Source organism: Heptranchias perlo, chromosome 7, assembly GCF_035084215.1.
Source record: "Heptranchias perlo isolate sHepPer1 chromosome 7, sHepPer1.hap1, whole genome shotgun sequence".
Classification (NCBI taxonomy): domain Eukaryota; kingdom Metazoa; phylum Chordata; class Chondrichthyes; order Hexanchiformes; family Hexanchidae; genus Heptranchias; species Heptranchias perlo.
Genome location: NC_090331.1, coordinates 84,831,558 through 84,850,701, shown reverse-complemented (window position 1 = coordinate 84,850,701; position 19,144 = coordinate 84,831,558). Strand labels below are relative to the sequence as shown.

The 19,144-nt window shown below is 43.3% G+C and overlaps 1 protein-coding gene across 4 annotated transcripts in view; it reads right to left on the bottom strand.

The window, feature by feature from the left end:
• Nucleotides 1-19,144, bottom strand: part of itgb2 (integrin, beta 2) — an 88,519-nt gene that overhangs the window by 52,123 nt on the left and 17,252 nt on the right. For all 4 annotated transcript variants that reach the window (XR_010963469.1, XR_010963470.1, XM_067988008.1 and 1 more), the window contains 3 exons: nucleotides 12,012-12,075; nucleotides 5,982-6,076; nucleotides 942-1,137 (listed from right to left, as the gene is read on the bottom strand). Coding sequence is in view for 2 of the 4 variants with exons in the window: in XM_067988008.1 (XP_067844109.1) it covers nucleotides 942-1,137; nucleotides 5,982-6,076; nucleotides 12,012-12,072 (352 nt within the window). In the remaining 2 variants the exon portion in view is untranslated. Of the gene's footprint in view, nucleotides 1-941; nucleotides 1,138-5,981; nucleotides 6,077-12,011; nucleotides 12,076-19,144 lie in introns of those variants that run through there.

The following is a 19,144-nucleotide window of genomic DNA, read 5'->3' as shown; positions in this document are numbered from 1 at the left end:
AGGGAAAAAATTTGCAGTGCGACAGGGAAAGAGCAGAGGAATGGGACTAATTGGATTGCTCTTACAAAGAGCTGGCACAGGCTCGATGGGCCGAATGGCTCCTTCTGTGCTGTAACCATTCTATGATTCATTCTATGATTTTAAACTCGAGCTCATCCAAAACTCTGCTGCCCATATCCTAACTTGCACCAAGGCCCACTCACCAATCACCCCTGTGCTCGCTGACCTACATTGGCTTCTGGTCCAACAACGGCTCGGTTTTAAAATTCTTATCCTTATGTTCAAATCCCTCCATGGCATTGCCCTTCCCTATCTCTGTAACCTCCTCCAGTCCTATAACCCTCCGAGATCTCTGCTCTCCTCCAATTCTGGCCTCTTGCGCATCCCTGATTTCCTTTGCTCCAACATTGGCGATTGTGCCCTAAGCTCTGGAATTCTCTCCCTAAACCTCTCCACCTCTTTCTCCTCTTTCAAGTCGCTCCTTAAACCTACCTCTTTGACCAAGCTTTTGGTCACCTTTGCTAATATCTCTTTATGTGGCTTGGGTGTCCGATTTTGTCTGATAATGCTCCTGTGAAGCACCTTGAGACGTTCTACAATGTTAAAGGCGCTATGTAAATACACATTGTTGTTGTTTGTTGTTACTCTGCTTCCTCAGCAATGTAGCATAGTGTTAAATTTCCTAGTATAAAGCTATTGTTTATGAATAGTACAAAAAAGCAAGGGACTGAAAACAGACCCTGGCCCTCCACATTGGCCTTTTGATCTTTCATGTTTTCTTTTATTTATTCAGAGTGTGCAGTGTTCTTGAGGGATACTGTCTCACTGTCATTTTATTTGGAGTGTGCAGTGCCCTTGGGTGATCTATTATTTTTAAGAGACATTTGAAACTTGTTTATATCTGTAAAGAGTTTAATGCATGAAGTATCTTCGATATTTACCTCGTCGAAGAACAAGTTGAACTTTCTGCGGTTTTATCTGTATCACAGTATCTCCAGAACCCCCTAGTGGCCTGTCCATTTTCACATTTGCCACATTCGATGGGTTGATTATGTCTACCTCTTTGCAATCTCTCTTCCTGAGGATCTTCACAGAATCACAGCGTGCAGAATTTGGTTCCCCAGCCTTGGTGAAATTCTGTACAGAAAATAAAATTATATAGTGCAGGAAAGGTCAAAAATAAAATTAAACAATATTTTCTTTCTGCATATGAGGATAGAGAAGAAGTATGTACGTGTATGCGCGCACGTACAACGAGGTACGTGTATGCACATATACTGTCTTACCAAAGTTAGGGTGCACTGGATGATTGAAGAATAGGCTAGACGGCCAAGCCAATCAGCTTTCTAACATGACTCTCAACATTGTTCATTTTGAAAGGAAGGAATTAGACTCAATGCTTCGGATCGAAGTGCAGTTTTCTGTAGAATCAATTGATTTTACCATCTTGCATGCTGCTGCAACTTTTCTTAGTGGTAGTGACATCCCAATTAAAACAGGACAGTAGAGCAATATGATACTCAATTTGATAAGACTGTGCACATGAAAAGCCATTCGTTATTGCTTTTCATTCAAAAAATAATTTGGACTCCTTTAGATTTTTGTTCTTGCATCAAACTGATGACCTCTCACTGCACCAACACAAACATTCCAACTTCACACTGTTGGAAGAATAATTATCCAATTTCTGGATTCCTTCTTGAGATTTTTTTCCTCCCAAATGGGCTTGCCAATTTTCCCCCGTGCAAGGAATAATGCAAAGGAATCCATAAGTAAGTGGTGAAGGCCTTCCTTCGTGGGAATTGTGTCTGTAAAATTAAACTGTGCTGGTTGGATTGAAGAAAAATTGACTGAAACCTCCACACAATGAATTAATGATGAATCATTAAGGTGGTGGAAGGGAGAATCTTGGGAACCCAGACGATATATGAAGTTTCATTAGGTGGACAATTGACTTATCATCTGCAATGTGGTTGCATAGATAGCTGTTTGGCTACTAAACTTTCACCAAAAGAAATGTGTGCTGGAGGTGCTGAGAATGAGAAGCCATTCACCGCCTGCCTTTATTTACTCAGATTCAGAAGAATCAAATTATCTTGATATTAAGAAGTTTTAAGGCTTTTTTACTATGTCAGACAAAACAGATTGAAGCAAATGTGTTTTTTTTAATTCGTTCATGGGATGTGGGCATTGCTGGCGAGGTCAGCATTTATTGCCCGTCCCTAATGGCCCCTGAGAAGGTGGTGGTGAGCCGCATTCTTGAACCGCTGCAGTCCATGTGGTGAAGGTTCTCCCACAGTGCTGTTAAGAAGGGAGTTCCAGGATTTTGACCCAACGAGGATGAAGGAACAGTGATATATTTCCAAGTGGAGATGGTGTGTGACTTGGAGGGGAATGTGCAGGTGGTGGTGTTCCCATGTGCCTGCTGCCCTTGTCCTTCTAGGTGATAGAGGTCGCGGGTTTGGGAGGTGCTGTCGAAGAAGCCTTGGCGAGTTGTTGCAGTGCATCCTGTAGATGGTACACGCTGCAGCCACGGTGTGCCGGTGGTGAAGGGAGTGAATGTTTAGGGTGGTGGATGGGGTGCCAAACAAGCGGGCTGCTTTGTCCTGGATGGTGTCGAGCTTCTCGAGTGTTGTTGGAGCTGCACTCATCCAGGGAAGTGGAGAGTATTCTATTACACTCCTGACTTGTACCTTGTAGATGGTGAAAAAGCTTTGGGGAGTCAGGTGAGTCACTCGGTGCAGAATACCCAGCCTCTGACCTGCTCTTGTAGCCACAGTATTTATGTGGTTGCTCCAGTTAAGTTTCTGGTCAATGGTGACCCCCAGGATGTTGATTGAAGAATGGTAATCCCGTTGAATGTCAAGGGGAGGTGGTTAGATTCTCTTTTGTTGGAGATGGTCATTGCCTGGCACTTGTCTGGCCGAATATTACTTGCCACTTATCAGCCCAATGTTGTCCAGGTCTTGCTGCATGCGGGCACGGACTGCTTCATTATCTGAGAGGTTGCGAATGGAACTGAACACTGTGCAATCTTCAGCGAACGTCCCCATTTCTGACCTTCGGATGCAGGGAAGGTCATTGATGAAGCAGCTGAAGATGGTTGGGCCAAGGATACTGCCCTGAGGAACTCCTGCAGCAATGTCCTGGGGCTGAGATGATTGACCTCCAACAACCACTACAATCTTCCTTTGTGCTAGGTATGACTCCAGCCACTGGAGAGTTTTCCCCCCCGATTCCCATTGACTTCAATTTTAACTAGGGCTCCTTGGTGCCACACTCGGTCAAATGCTGCCTTGATGTCAAAGGCAGTCACTCACCTCACCTCTGGAATTCAGTTCTTTGGTCCATGTTTGAACCAAGGCTGTAATGAAGTCTGGAGCCGAGTGGTCATGGCGGTACCCAAACTGAGCATCAGTGAACAGGTTATTGGCGAGTAAGTGCCGCTTGATAGCACTGTCGACGACACCTTCCATTGCTTTGCTGATGATTGTGTGTAGACTGATGGGGCGGTAATTGGCCGGATTGGATTTGACCTGCTTTTTATGGACAGGATATACCTGGGCAATTTTCCACGTTGTCGCGTGGATGCCAGTGTTGTGGCTGTACTGGAACAGCTTGGCTAGAGGCACGTGTAGTTCTGGAGCACAAGTCGTCAGCACTACAGCTGGGATGTTGTTGGGACCCATAGCCTTTGCTGTATCCAGTGCACTCAGCCGTTTCTTGATATCACATGGCGTGAATCGAGTTGGCTGAAGTCTGGCTTCTGTGATGGTGGGGATATCGGGAGGAGGCCGAGATGAATCATCCACTCGGCACTTCTGGCTGAAGATGGTTGCAAACGCTTCAGCCTTGTCTTTTGCACTCACGTGCTGGACTCCGCCATCATTAAGGATGGGGATGTTCCTCCTCCCATTAGTTGTTTAATTGTCCAACACCATTCACAACTGGATGTGGCAGGACTGCAGAGCTTTGATCTGATCCGTTGGTTGTGGAATCAGTTAGCTCTGTCTATAGCACGTTGCTTCCGCTGTTTAGCATGCATGTAGTCCTGTGTTGTAGCTTCACCAGGTTGGCACCTCATTTTTAGGTACGCCTGGTGCTGCTCTTGCCTGAAGGCATGCCCTTCTATACTCCTCATTGAATGAGGGTTGATCCCCTGGCTTGTTAGTAATGGTAGGGTGAGGAATATGCCGGGCCATGAGGTTACAGGTTGTGCTGGAATACAATTCTGCTGCTGCTGATGGCCCACATTGCCTCATGGATGCCCAGTTTTGAGCTGCTGGATCTGTTCTGAATCCATTCCATTTAGCACGGTGATAGTGCCACACAGCACGTTGGATGGTGTCCTCAATGTGAAGACGGAACTTCGTCTCCACGAGGACTGTGTGGTGGTCACTTCTACCAATACTGTCATGGACAGATGCATTTGCGACAGGTAGATTGGAGAGGGTGAGGTCAAGTAAGTTTTTCCCTTGTGTTGGTTTTCTCACCACCTGCTGCAGGCCCATTCTGGCAGCTATGTCCTTCAGGACTCGGCCAGCAGTAGTGCTACTGAGCCACTCATGGTGATGGACATTGAAGTACATTCTGTGCTCTTGCTATCCTCAGTGCTTCCTCCAAGTGATGCTCAACGTGGAGGAGGACTGATTCATCAGCTGAGGGAGGGCGGTAGGTGGTAATCAGCAGGAGGTTTCCTTGCCCATGTTTGACCTGATGCCATGAGATTTCATGGGGCCCAGAGTCAATGTTGAGGACTCCCAGGGCCACCCCCTCCTGACTGTATATCACCACCTCTGGTGGGTCTGACCTGCCAGTGGGACAGGACATACCCAGGAATGGTTATGGAAGAGTCTGGGACCTTGGCTGAAAGGTATGATTCTGTGAGTATGGCTATGTCAGGCTATTGCTTGACTAGTCCGAAGTACAGCTCTCCCAATTTTGGCACAAGTCCCCAGATGTTAGTGAGGAGGACTTTGCAGGGTTGCCTGGGCTTGGTTTGCCTTTGTCGGGTCCAGTGCCAAGTGGTGCTTCCCTAAAGAATTTATGGATTTGATTCACTAAGGTCATTTGGCATTTCAGCTTAAATTCTAAGGACAGGTTTGAAGCCTCATTACATGCTTTTTATCGGGTTACTGAAATGAAAAGGAAGATTGTCTTATGATTTCCCCAATTAAGCAATGATTATAATGCATGTAGAAGATAAATGAGTGAAAAAGAATCTTTCTTTTAATTTCCTCCGACCAGCCTCTGAGATACGCTAGCCACCATTTCAGGTCAGGAAGTAAATGACTTGGCTAACATCAGCAACAGATTCTATTGGTGAGTGGGTCTACTGACAGCATCTTTTTCAATTCTGCATAATAATCTCAAAAATCAGTCATCTGAAATGCATACTAGCCAAAGATAACTGTATTAAAAACCCTCACACTGCCCTTCACATTGTCCAACTTCACACCACCAAACAGCTTATATTATTCTTAGGAATTACTTATTTCATCATTTATGTAGTTAGTCCTGTCTTCCATCACAGACTATTCTACTTTCAAATAGCATTACTCCATTACAAACATAATCTATTTGTTATGTTATGGCTGCCATTTAATCAGCACTGTCCATTGCCTCCTCCACAGCAACTGACAACCATCACAGATTTGTTAAAGATAAGTCATATTTGACAAATTTAATAAGGAGCTTTAAAGAAGTGACTGGATAAATGAAGGGAATGCAGTAATTGTAGTTTATGTAGATTTTCAGAAGGCATTCGATGAAGTATCTCACTAAAGGCTTGTTAGAAAAATTCAGGGGTATGGTGTTTTTAAAACTATGATTTTAAAAACTGGCTACCTCATTTCTGATACAAGCAGTCCCACTTTCAAATATTCTGTTCCATTGCTAGTAAAGCATATCGGTATAGCATTTCAGATATGGGTATTGTACCAGGCATTATGAACTGTGCCATTATATCCAATGAGTCTTACCAGTGCCTTACACCAAGCGCAACCTGGTCCTAAATTGATGCATTCCTGACAGGTTGCTTCTGCTTTTGTGGGATTGCAGTGATGCTGGGAAGGATCTAACAAAAGAGAAAAATAAATCCATTTCTATTATTATAGATGATGTTTACAAAGACTCCATCTGGAAAACAAGATAACTGGCACATCAAAACCACATAAGTAGCACATAAATACTCCTCTAAAGTACACAATAATAAACAATAGGACAAGAAAACAGCCATTCATCCTTAACGAGGTTGGCATCTCCACAACATCAGTACTAGGCCCAGTGCACAGACAGACCATGGAGAATCTCAACCACTGATGTACAGTCAGGGGTCATACCAAGTGATGGTATCACTCAAATCAGCTATGCTCCTTGTGACTCCTATTTGTTATGTTATGGCTACCATTTAATCAGCACTGTCCATTGCCTCCTCCACAGCAACTGACAACCATCACAGATTTGTCAAAGATAAGTCATATTTGACAAATTTAATATGGAGCTTTAAAGAAGTGACTGGATAAATGAAGGGAATGCTGTAATTGTAGTTTATGTAGATTTTCAGAAGGCGTTCGATGAAGTATCTTACAAAAGGCTTGTTAGAAAAATTCAGGGGTATGGTGTAAGAGGATAGATAGCTTAGCATTGACAAAGTTGACCGATGGATCGGAAACAGAGTTGGGGTAAATGGGAATTACTCAGATTTGAGAAGGGTTGGAAGTGGTGTATCCCAGAGCTCAGTGCTGGGTCCACTTTTGTTCTCAGTATGTATAGATGATTTAGACTTGGGTATAGGGAACACTCTCAAAATTTTCTGGTGATACAAAACAGGAGATTTGTCAAACAGTGAGAAGAATTGTAAAAGACTTCAGGAAGATATGGGCAGATGTAATTTAATATGGATAAGTGTGAGGTAATTATTTTGAGAGTAAAAACAAGGAATACGCTTAATGGAAAGACACAAAGGGATGGATGAGCAAAGATGACTAGGGTTCGAACACATAATTCCCTGAAAGTGTGAATCGAAGCAGATAAAGTCATAAAAAGTCAATAGAATTTTGGGTTTTACAGAAAGGAGATAGAGTATATGAGTAAGGATGAATTTATTCCAAACATTGGTTAGGCTACAGTTGGAGTATTGTGTACTGTTTTAGTTGGCCCATTATAAAAAGGACATTAAAGCCAGAGAGGCAATACAACTCAGGTTCACTAGGATGATGCCAGGGATGGGAAACTAGTTCAGAAGAGAGAGTTGATGTACTGGGACTATTTCCACTGGAGCAGAGAAGGCTTATGGCAGATTTAATTGAGGCTTTTAAAAACTTTGAACGGTTTTAATAGAGTTAATAGGCAAAGACTTTCCTCTTGGGGAGTCAGTGACAATTGGTCATTACTAAGAGAGTGAGGAGAGTTGTGGGGATTGTTGGAGCATAGAATGCTTTTCTAAAGGAGCGGTTGAAGCAGAGACCTTTGTATCTTTTAAGGCAAAATTGAATAAATATTTGAAGCAGAGGGAGATGCTCGGCTATGGGGAGAGCATGGGCAGTGGGATTAGATTTGGATTGCAAAGAGTCGGCACAGACAAAGAGCCTCCTTTTGTGCTATAAACCTGTATGATTCTTTGATTCTTTGGCTCTAAGCTTCCAGCAGCATGCAGATGTGAGGTATTGTGCATCAATGACTGAGATGGGTTTTAGGATCTGTTGATACTTTTTTTAAAAAAGTATTCCAAAATGGTTTCCATTTTGTATTTAAAAATAGCTTTTCCAGTAGATGTAGGCCATTTGAGAAATCTAATATTGTCAACTAATCAAATGCATTGTGCAGCAAATCTAGTCTCAAATCTAAGGAATTAGTGGCAGACTATTGCAGCAGTTTCGCTACTGAAGCAATACTTTTCACGCTTACTATCTCAGTTTAGAATTTCAGACAATGCCAGCACATGTTAAAAAGGCTATTATGATGTGAAATTTAGCTCAAGAGGTTAAATTCATATGACAGCAAGGCTTTCGGGTATAGCGGGGGGCGCAGTTAAGTTTTGACCAAAAGCTGACAGGTAGCAAGGAGCAACAAGAAGAATTGACTACAGAATAGTGGAGTTAGAAAATTAGCTTTAAATGATGTGGGATAGTGCAGTGAATTCATTATTTTTACATTATTGTGCAAAGACAAGCTGCATTGATGGAAATAAATGATTCTAATCATAACTTTTGTTCTGTGTGTTCACTTAATGTGAACCATTAAGTTGCTTTATTTCTTATCAAGTTTCGCCTCACCAAGTGTTTGCTCAGTTCGCCTGCAGACAGTTTGAAGAAATACACGTGTGAAGACACAAGTGTGCAGTCCAGATCAAAAGGGAATGCTAATATTACATCCCTAGGTTATGCTATCGTACAAGTAGATTATGCAATATGCAATTCAACAACAACAATTTATATAGCACCTTTAATGTAGTGAAATGTCCCAAGGTGCTTCACAGGAGCGTAATCAGACAAAAGTTGATACTGTGCCACATATGGAGATATTAGGACAGGTGACCAAAAGCTTGGCAAAAAGGTAGATTTTAAGGAGCGTCTTAAAGGAGGAGAGAGAGGTTGAGAGGCGGAGCAATTTAGAGAGGGAATTCCAGAGCTTAGAGCCAAGATGGCTGACGGCTAGGCCACCAATGGTGGGGTGATGGAAGTCAGAGATGCACGAGAAGCCAGAGTTGGAGGGCTGAAGGAGGTTACAGAGATAAGGAGGGGCGAGGCCATGGAGAGATTTGAGAACAAGGTGAGAATTTTAAAATTAAGGCATTGCAGAACCGGGAACCAATGTCGGTCAGCGAGCAGATGGGTGAATGGGACTTGGCGCAAGTTAAGCTACAGGCAGCAAAGTTTTGGATGAGCTCAAGTTTTGGAGTTTTGGATGAGCTTAAGCTTACAGAGGGTGGAAGATGGGAGGCTGGACAGGAGAGCATTGGAATAGTCGAGCCTTGAGGTAACAAAGGCACAAATGAGGGTTACAGCAGCTGATGAGCTGAGGCAGGGGCAGAGACGGGCGATGTTACGTGGTAGAACTAGGCAGTCTTGGTGTTGGAGAGGGTATGGGAGCACTTTTGGGAGCAATTGACTCCACTGAACCTGAGAAGGTATCCATGGTAGACCTGGCTATTTGAGAGGTGCAGAAGTTTATTTTTTAATTCATTCTTGGGATGTGGGCACGTTGCCCGTCCCTAGTTGCCCTTGAGAATGTAGTGGTGGTGGGCCTTTTTGAACCGTTGCAGTCCATGTGATGAAGGCGCTCCCACAATGTTGTTAGATTGGGAGTTTGAGGATTTTGACCCAGCATCAATGAAGGATGTTGTGTGACTTGGAGGGGAACTTGGAGATGATGGTGTTCCCATGCACCCGCTGCCCTTGTCCTTCTCGGTGGCGGAGGTCACGGGATTGGGAGATGCTGCCAAAGAACCCTTGGCGTATTGCTGCAGTGCATCCAATAGATGGTACACACTGCAGCCATGATGCGCCAGTGGTGGAGGAAGTTTAAGCAAGTGGACTACTTTGTCCTGGATAGTGTCGAGCTTCTTCAGCGTTGTTGGAACTGCACCCATCCAAGCAAGTGGAGAGTATTCCATCACACTCCTGACATGTCTTGTAGATGGTAGAGAGGCATTCGGGGATCAGGAGCGGTTTTACACTACAATTATTTTAAAAATTTGTTCTCAAGATGTGAGTGAAGCTGGCACGGCTGCGTATATTGCCCACCCTTCGTTGTCCTGAAAAGGTGGTGGTCAGCTTTCTTCTTGAATCACTGCAGTCCTTGTGGTGATGACGCTCCCACAATAGTGTTAGATAGGAATTCCAGTAGACTGGTAGGAAATTCCAATCGACAGCTGGAGGATTATCACTTTCTCGAGGATTACCATAGCAATCCCTGCACCGAAGGAGATAATTTGGCCCACCGTTTATGTCCTGATGCTAACTCCACGTGCAAACTATCTACTCTAATTCTGTTTTTTTGTCTTTCTTCTAATTTTCTCTTCAATGTTGTAATTGCCCCAGCTTCAATAGTCACTTTTGGTAATGTAATACATATTCTAATAACACTTTATGTGAAATGAAATTCTCCTAATCACCCCCATTATGCTTCTAGTACTAATCCTAACTTCATGCCCCTTTCTTACTGATTCCTTAACCAATGCGGGGGAGGAAAAACTTTCATTATTTATCATCTCAGACCCTTTTATGAATTTGAACACTTCTATTAGATTCCCCATAGCTTTCTCTGTTCCAATTAATACAGCTCTCGGCTTTAAGTCCCTTATCATGATTATAGCTTCTCATCGCTGTTATCTCCCAGTGACCCAGTCATACTTCTATGGTTGCAATATCCTTTTTTATATATAAATAGGGTTACCAGATTGCACGCAGTACTCTGTGTGACCTAATCAATGTCTTGACAAGATTCATCACATCCACAGAATTAAGTGAAACTTTACTGCAGTGGCAGCTCTAACAATGGCTGCCATGAACAGCAAAATCATGACATGGTGGCCAGCAATTTTGAGATTTCCCATAACATGTAGCACATTACGGAGCATAGCAGAAGCACGGAACTATTTTGTTTTAACTTTCTGGCATCAAAACATCAGGTACTCTCTCGAGTGGCCAAATGAGTGAAAATCAATTTTAAAAAGTAATGAATAAAGAACCCACAGAGAGAGATGAGAAGAAAAGAGGCAAGTGGAGGAATCTGGAGAAACAGAAGGAAAGAAAAAAGAATAGCAGTATAACAGAGAGCAAAGGATATTGCTGTATTATAAATTTGGATCATTATTTTTACTCTTCACTCATAATATAGTACACCAAAAAAAATATACAAACAAGTAAATTGTTTCCATACTCTCCTGTGCATACAGGCCAACATAAAATAAAAACAGACACAAAATAAGTGAAAACTACAAAGGAAATGCACAGTATACAGGAACATGCACAGAAGACAGGAAAAGCATGATAATGAATAATGTCATTATTTTGACAGAAGCTTAACTGTAAGTCTGCTGTGCTTGTGCTATACATTTCAGAAATGGCTACTTATAAAGTATCAGCTTTATGTATGCAACTGTGGTTAAACAAGCCCAGCCAAATAATGTTGACATTATCACATATAACATTTTTTTTTTATTCGTGCATGGGATGTGGGCGTCGCTGGCAAGGCCAGCATTTATTGCCCATCCCAAATTGCCCTTGAGAAAGTGGTGGTGAGCTGCCTTCTTGAACTGCTGCAGTCCGTGTAGTGAAGGTATTCCCACAGTGCTGTTAGGTCGGGAGTTCCAGGATTTTGACCCAGCGATGATGAAGGAACGGCGATATATTTCCAGGTTGGGATGGTGTGTGACTTGGAGGGGAACGTGCAGGTGGTGGTGTTCCCATGCCCTGCTGCCCTTATCCTTCCAGGTGGTAGAGGTCATGGGTTTGGGAGGTGCTGTCAAAGAAGCCTTGTCGAGTTCCTGCAGTGCATCTTGACTGCACAAAATATGGCCAGTTTTTATATCTAGTTCTTATAAGCAGGTGTCAGCTGTGGCTCAGTGAGTAGCACTCTCGCCTCTGTGTCAGAAGGTTGTGGGTTCAAGTCCCACTCCAGAGATCTGAGCACAAAATCTATGCTGACACTCCAGAGCAGTACTGAGGGATGTTAATGGAGGCCCCATCTGCCCTCTCAGGTGGACGTTAAAGATCCCATGGCATTATTTCGAAGAACAGCAGGGAAGTTCTACCTGGTATCCTCAACCAACATTACTGAAACAGATTATTTGATCATTTATCTCATTGCTATTTGTGGGATCTTGCTGGGCGCAAATTGGTTGCCGCATTTCCTACATTACCACTACACTTCAAAAGTACTTCATTTGCTGTAAAGTGCTTTGGGACTTCCTGAGGTCATGCAAGGCGTGCATAAATGCAAGTCTTTATTTCTTCTTTCTTTATTTGTTACCTTTCCAAATACATTTAAATTTCACATTCACTCACCAGCTTGTCCTGTTCCCAGCACAAAGGCAAACACCAGCTGAAGGAGGAACCACTTGATCATTTCCTGTTTTTTTAAAAAAAAGATGCATATCACATTCTCCATTTAACTCTGAATATTGAATTTGAAGTGCACTTGTTCATTCAGGCTGTCAAACTTTAAGTTTTGTCAGTACTGTTCACTAAAGCACATCCCACATGGCCACTGCTATGGGCCCCACTAAACCTTAATGCTGACAAGAGCAAATTTTGCCTGGATTTTCAGAGCTGGTCTCATCTCGTAGTTTAGGAAGGGAAGATATTTTCCATCCTAAGTAGTTATTTCTAAAACAAATTTATCTATGGTCATATAGAAAACGTGATGCATAAGATTTCTTCATTTTATGCAGGACAAAAAATATGCTCTTGCTACAACCTGTGTGAATCAGCTAAGTTGTCCGCTGCCTGAAATAAATCTGTGGTAATTGTGTGAGTCAATATTCATAGAATCATAGAAGTTACAACATGGAAACAGGCCCTTCGGCCCAACATGTCCATGTCGCCCAGTTTATACCACTAAGCTAGTCCCAATTTCCTGCACTTGGTCCATATCCCTCTATACCCATCTTACCCATGTAATTGTCCAAATGCTTTTTAAAAGACAAAATTGTACCCGCCTCTACAACTGCCTCTGGCAGCTCGTTCCAGACACTCACCACCCTTTGAGTGAAAAAATTGCCCCTCTGGACCCTTTTGTATCTCTCCCCTCTCACCTTAAATCTATGCCCCCTCGTTATAGACTCCCCTACCTTTGGGAAAAGATTTTGACTATCTACCTTATCTATGCCCCTCATTATTTTATAGACTTCTATAAGATCACCCCTTAACCTCCTACTCTCCAGGGAAAAAAGTCCCAGTCTGTCTAACCTCTCCCTATAAGTCAAACCATCAAGTCCCGGTAGCATCCGAGTAAATCTTTTCTGCACTCTTTCTAGTTTAATAATATCCTTTCTATAATAGGGTGACCAGAACTGTACACAGTATTCCAAGTGTGGCCTCACCAATGCCCTGTACAACTTCAACAAGACATCCCAACTCCTGCATTCAATGTTCTGACCAATGAAACCAAGCATGCCGAATGCCTTCTTCACCACCCTATTCACTTGTGACTCCACTTTCAAGGAGCTATGAACCTGTACTCCTAGATCTCTTTGTTCTATAACTCTCCCCAACGCCCTACCATTAACGGAGTAGGTCCTGGCCCGATTCGATCTACCAAAATGCATCACCTCACATTTATCTAAATTAAACTCCATCTGCCATTCACCGGCCCACTGGCCCAATTTATCAAGATCCCGTTGCAATCCTTGATAACCTTCTTCACTGTCCACAATGCCACCAATCTTGGTGTCATCTGCAAACTTATTGGTGTGGTCTTTGGATGGACAACCGGAACATTTCCTCTGGTACTGCAATTGCTCTTTGAGATCATGACACAATCCCAGCACCATTTGTTTATTGAACTTATGACTTCTGATGATTTTGGTCGTCTCTTTGAAAGGTACCCTGAAATAAAACACTTCAGAATTTTAGTGTCTTCTGAAATCCATATGTTGCAAAACCATTATGAACCTATCCTGGGCTCTCCTGAAATTAATTTGAATAAAACCTTCTTAAAAAAATGGACTACCACATGTGCAATATTCTATTTCAATGCCTCACACAGCTCCTTAAAAATTGAACTTTTCCAGTGCTGAGGAATGAAAGCTTCCTCTTTTGCGGCACTTTAAATTGATTTTTTAAAATATTGTCGCACACAAATCGCTTACCTTTGAATCAACAGCCTCAAAACAGAGCACGGCAGTCATTCCCAGTATGTTATATTGGGACAAAGTAAAGAACAGCTATGCAATACATAGAATCGTACAGCACAGAAGGAGGCCATTCAGCCCGTCATGATCGTGTGGGCTCTTTGAAAGAGCTATCCAATTAGTCCCACTCTCCTGCTCTTTCCCCATAGCCCTGCAAATTTTCTTTTTCAAGTATGTATCCAATTCCTTCTGAAAGTTACGATTGAATCTGCTTCCACCACCCTTTCAGGTCGTTCATTCCAGATCATCATAATTCACTGCGTAAAAAAAATTCTCCTCATCTCCCTCTGGTTCTTTTGCCAATTATCTTAAATCTGTGTCCTCTGGTTACCATCCCAACTCCCAGTGGAAACAGTTTCTCCCTATCTACTCTATCAAAACCCGTCATAATTTTGAACACCTATTAAATCTCCCCATAACCTTCTCTGCTCTAAGGAGAACAATCCCAGCTTCCCTAGTCTCTCCACATAACCAAAGTCTCTCATGGGGGCGATTTTTCGGAGTTAGGGGTTTATAAAGGGTGGGCAGAGTTGTCTGCTGCCCAATGCCCTCAATATTCATGGTCGGGCCTCCTCATGAGTACCAAATTAATTGGTGCGCTGGTAGCACTAAGCACAAGTCTTACAGACAACTCAGCGATTGGGAGGGCAGAAAATCCAGTAGGGCGGCCGTTACTTAAAAGCCATTACTTAAAGGCAGCCTCCAGCCCCTTAAAGGGGAGGTACATTTTTTCCAATGGTGGCTGGTGAAGAGCGACTTACTGAAGCAGCAGGCAGCTTGGGCTGCCCAGAGCCCTCCAATTCTCCAATCCAGCTGTGGACATGATCGTCGAGCAAGTGAGCAACAGGAAGGACATCCTCTTCCCTCTGATGCATTGGTGATGGCCTGGCTGGAGGCCACAAACAGGCAGGGTATTTGGGCAATTTCTCTTCTCTTTATACTTAACTTTCTCACTCACACACGCAGCATGACAACCTGGTGATACACATTGTGCTGCCACTCTGCTACTGCTCACCCTTGTCACGACGCACTAACCTTTGTCTCTCTCTCTCTCTCCCTTCTTTGTCTTGGTCCATCAGATGTCTCAGATCTTGCAGGCGCACAGTCTGAGGGGGAGAACCTTCCCAGAAGATGTACCATCACCCACTCTCACCCTTCCAAGTACCAGCACAGAAATCGGCACCTTTGTGATAGTATAAATAGTGGGGTAGACCCTGACTCTGTGCTTCAGTGTAAAAACGGGTGATAGCGAATCAGCAGCCCGTTTTACATCTCTCCAGTTTTTATTTCCATTGAAGTCAATGGGGAAAGATGTAAAACAGGCTGCAAACTCGCTATCGCCCATTTTACACTATCTCACAGAGTCAAAATCTACTCCAGTGAGTTAGAGGGGTCTGCAAGGGGTTATTCACTGAGCACAAGTGAGCAGGTGCAAGTAGAAATGACAACCCAGGAAACAGCGTACTGGAGTGCCAGCTCGCATCCTTGCTTTGCTGAAGAGAACAGAAACTTTAGGGGCCCAGCCTTTAAAAGAAAGATGCTTTCTGTACACCAGAAATTGCTCAATGCACTGGATCGACTGCCAGGGAGCTTCTATTGCATGTTTGAAAATGTGAACGAGTCCATCACCAACCATGGAGCATAAGGTCACCTTAACCAACACTGCAGCTGGGTACTCCCTGCATGAGTCTGTGACACCAGTAATAACATACTGGGGCCACGCAGGCTCTGGGCTCAACCTTCTCCACCATATTGGACAGGCTGGGAGACCAAATGGATGAGGGCTTCAGTTGGATTATTGATCGCATGAAGTCTGCTCTCCCACAAATCAATGCAAGTGCTGAGCCACAATCTGATAGCAGGGGCAGTTGTGCAATAGGAATGGAACATGTTGCCATCTCTGAGGATGACTGCCCGAATGGACCCTCACCATCCCCCTCAGCCAATGCCCGCTCTGGTGCCAGAAAGCCAGCTAGGCCAGACTGCCAGTTTGGTACAGTCTGCAACCACGCCCGAGCTCCTAGAGGTCACGAGCATCTCAGGAACCCTTGACTGAGCCACAGCTGCCTTCTACCTCCCATGCTGCAGCCACAAGGGATACACCCAGTAGAAGCAAGAAACTAGTTCAGACTGGAAACAGCCCGTGCAAGCAATTTGAAATCATGTAAGTAATGTAATACAAGCAAACTGTCTCCCAACCTTTCCAGCTTTTTACCCGAGAGCATCTGAGAGCTATGTTTAGTTCAATAGTAATATTTGCAACATATATTACACCATTGTTCCCCTGTGGCAGCCGAGCATGAAACCCTGAAACCTGACATTAAAATTCAGTAGAAACATGTCATCCAGGGACCATGTCAATACATTAATTGGTTTGTGAACAACCTGTATCCAGAGAAAGTCACATCTGCCAAAAATAAAATCAAGATGCCGGATTTACACAAGCTATGTAAATCTGGTCCTGTCCTTAGAGAGGCTGTGACTTCAAATGCCTGAGATACATATTTTTTTTCTTCTTCCTACTTCCTCATGTCAGAGTGAGAGGATGTGGCATAACACCACAATCCATTGCTGAAATAACTTAGGGAACTTAAGAATCTCCCGGAACAGTGACTTCTAAAACCCACATCCGGGTTAATGTTGCAGAACCATGACTGAATTTCTCCTGGGCTCTGCTGAAATTAACTTGAATCAAACATTCTAAAAAATGGACACAGTGCAATATTCTGCTTCACTGCCTCACACAATGCCTGCAAAATGATACTTTCTAACACCCAGGAATAAATATCTTCTATTCCAAAAGCAAGATTTTGTGAAACTTTCAATAGATCTTTAGAAAATTTTATTACACAGATCATTATCTTTGCATCCACAGCTTAGAAACTGAGCATGGCACTTTCCATCCACAGCCTGCTTCACCCACACCAGTTGCCTGCAGCCAGTACATTTGGTTTCTTGATTTAAAATAAGTCAAAATGGGAGACAAAAATTGACCCTCCTACTATGTAGAATAGAGGAACAGATATCTTGCTGACAAAAATTCTCATTGGAGCTCTCCTTGAATATATTCAATGACTCAGCATCCACAGCCCTCTGGGGTAGAGAATTCCAAAGATTCACAACCCTCTGCGTGAAGAAATTCCTCCTCATCTCAGTCTTGAATGGCCGACCCCTTATCCTGAGACTATGCCCTCTAGTTCTAGACTCAAGCCAGGGGAAACAATCTCTCAGCATCTACCCTTGCCAAGCCCCCTCATAATCTTATATGTTTCATTGAGATCATCTCTCATTCTTCTAAACTCCAGAGAGAATAGGCCCATTCTACTCAACCTCTCTTCATAGGACATCAAAAACAAAACAATTCCTTTAGGATGATCAACAGTCTCCAGCTTGCTTAGTGACACTCTCCCTTTTTATCTCTCGCTTATTCACTTACTCGTACTCCCTCTCATGCAGAGATATTCAAACACTGAGATAAAAATGTGGAGAAAGACAGAGCAAAATCATAATTACTTACAGAAAACAAACAAAATACAGACCGGTAAATCTGTGCACCACATTAGCATCTGCAGCCCGTTAATCATGTGGACATTCAAATATAAATCTAGTTAATGAGACTCAGCAAGCGCTTTTGACTGCTGCATTAGAGACCATTTCTTTCCACCTGCATGCATTGTAACAAGGGTCAGTGGACAGCAATCAGGAGAGGAAACAGTGCTGATTTCTCCCCCCTCCTTTACCTAAGAAAACTGAGCCCAAATGCCATACCCCACAGCAGATACCAGATATAAAATCCATGACCATCTGGGTCTGGGTGGATCAGTACTGTGCCCCGTGGTTCATTTACCCTCTGAAGCATTGGAGGAGCCTCAGAAGAAGGTCACTGTTCTATCATGGGACATTAGCTTTTCTGAGTCAGAAGGTCATGGGTTCAAGTTCCACTCCAGAGACTTGAGCACAAAATCCAGGCTGACACTCCAGTGCAGTAGTGAGGGAGTGCTGCACTGTCAGAGGTGCCATATTTTTGGGCGCAACATTAAACTGAGGCCCTCTCAAGTGGATGTAAAATGTCCCATGGCACTATTTCAAAGAAGAGCAGGGGAGTTCTCCCTGGTGTCCTGGCCAATATTTATCCCTCAACCAACATCACTAAAACAGATTATCTGATCATTATTTAATTGCTGTTTGTGGGACCTTGCTGTGTGCAAATTAGCTGCCGTGTTTCCTACATTATAACAGTGACTAAAGTGCTTTGGGGAGTCCTGAGGTCGTGAAAGGCACTATGTAAATACAAGGCCTTTCTTTCTTTACAATGCGCCAAATGCCCATCAAATTTTAGAGGCATTTACAATTTCTCATGGACTGCATTTTCATTTCAAAAATAACACATTTTGTGGACTGTTCAAGGGTGTTGCTATGAGCTACAATGCAAACACATTACTAACTGCTAGTTTCCTGTTTTCAATGAAACGATACACAAGTCATTTGGTTTGCAGCAAACGATCACACATTTTTTGCTCATTAGCAATTGATAAGGTAAACCAACAACAATGAAGTAAACCACAGCCTCACCACTTTATGTACTTAGGCATCAATGCGGTCAATTTCCCTTTATAGGATCATAGAATTTTACAACACAAAATGAGGCCATTAAGCACATCATGCCTGCGCCAACTCTCCAAAAGAGCTATCAACTTAGTCCCATTCTTGTCCTGGCCAATATTTATTCCTCAACCAATGCCACTAAAACAAATTATCTGTCATTATCTCATTGCTGTGTGTGGGACCCTGCTGTGTGCAAATTGGCTTCCACATTTCCTACATTACAATAGTGGCTAAACTTCAAAAGTACTTCATTGGCTGTAAAGCGCTTTGGGATGTCCTGAGGCCATGAAAAGTGCAATATAAATGCAAGTTGTTTCTTCTTTCTTTCCCCTGCTCTTCAAAATTTTCAAATATTTATTCACTTCCCTTTTAAAACATTTTTTTTATTCGTTCATGGGATGTGGGCGTCGCTGGCGAAGCCAGCATTTATTGCCCATCCCTAATTGCCCTTGAGAAGGTGGTGGTGAGCCACCTTGAACCGCTGCAGTCCGTGTGGTGAAGGTTCTCCCACAGTGCTGTTAGGAAGGGAGTTCCAGGATTTTGACCCAGCGACGATGAAGGAACGGCGATATATTTCCAAGTCGGGATGGTGTGTGACTTGGAGGGGAGCGTGCAGGTGGTGTTGTTCCCATGTGCCTTCTGCTCTTGTCCTTCTAGGTGGTAGAGGTCGGGGTTTGGAAG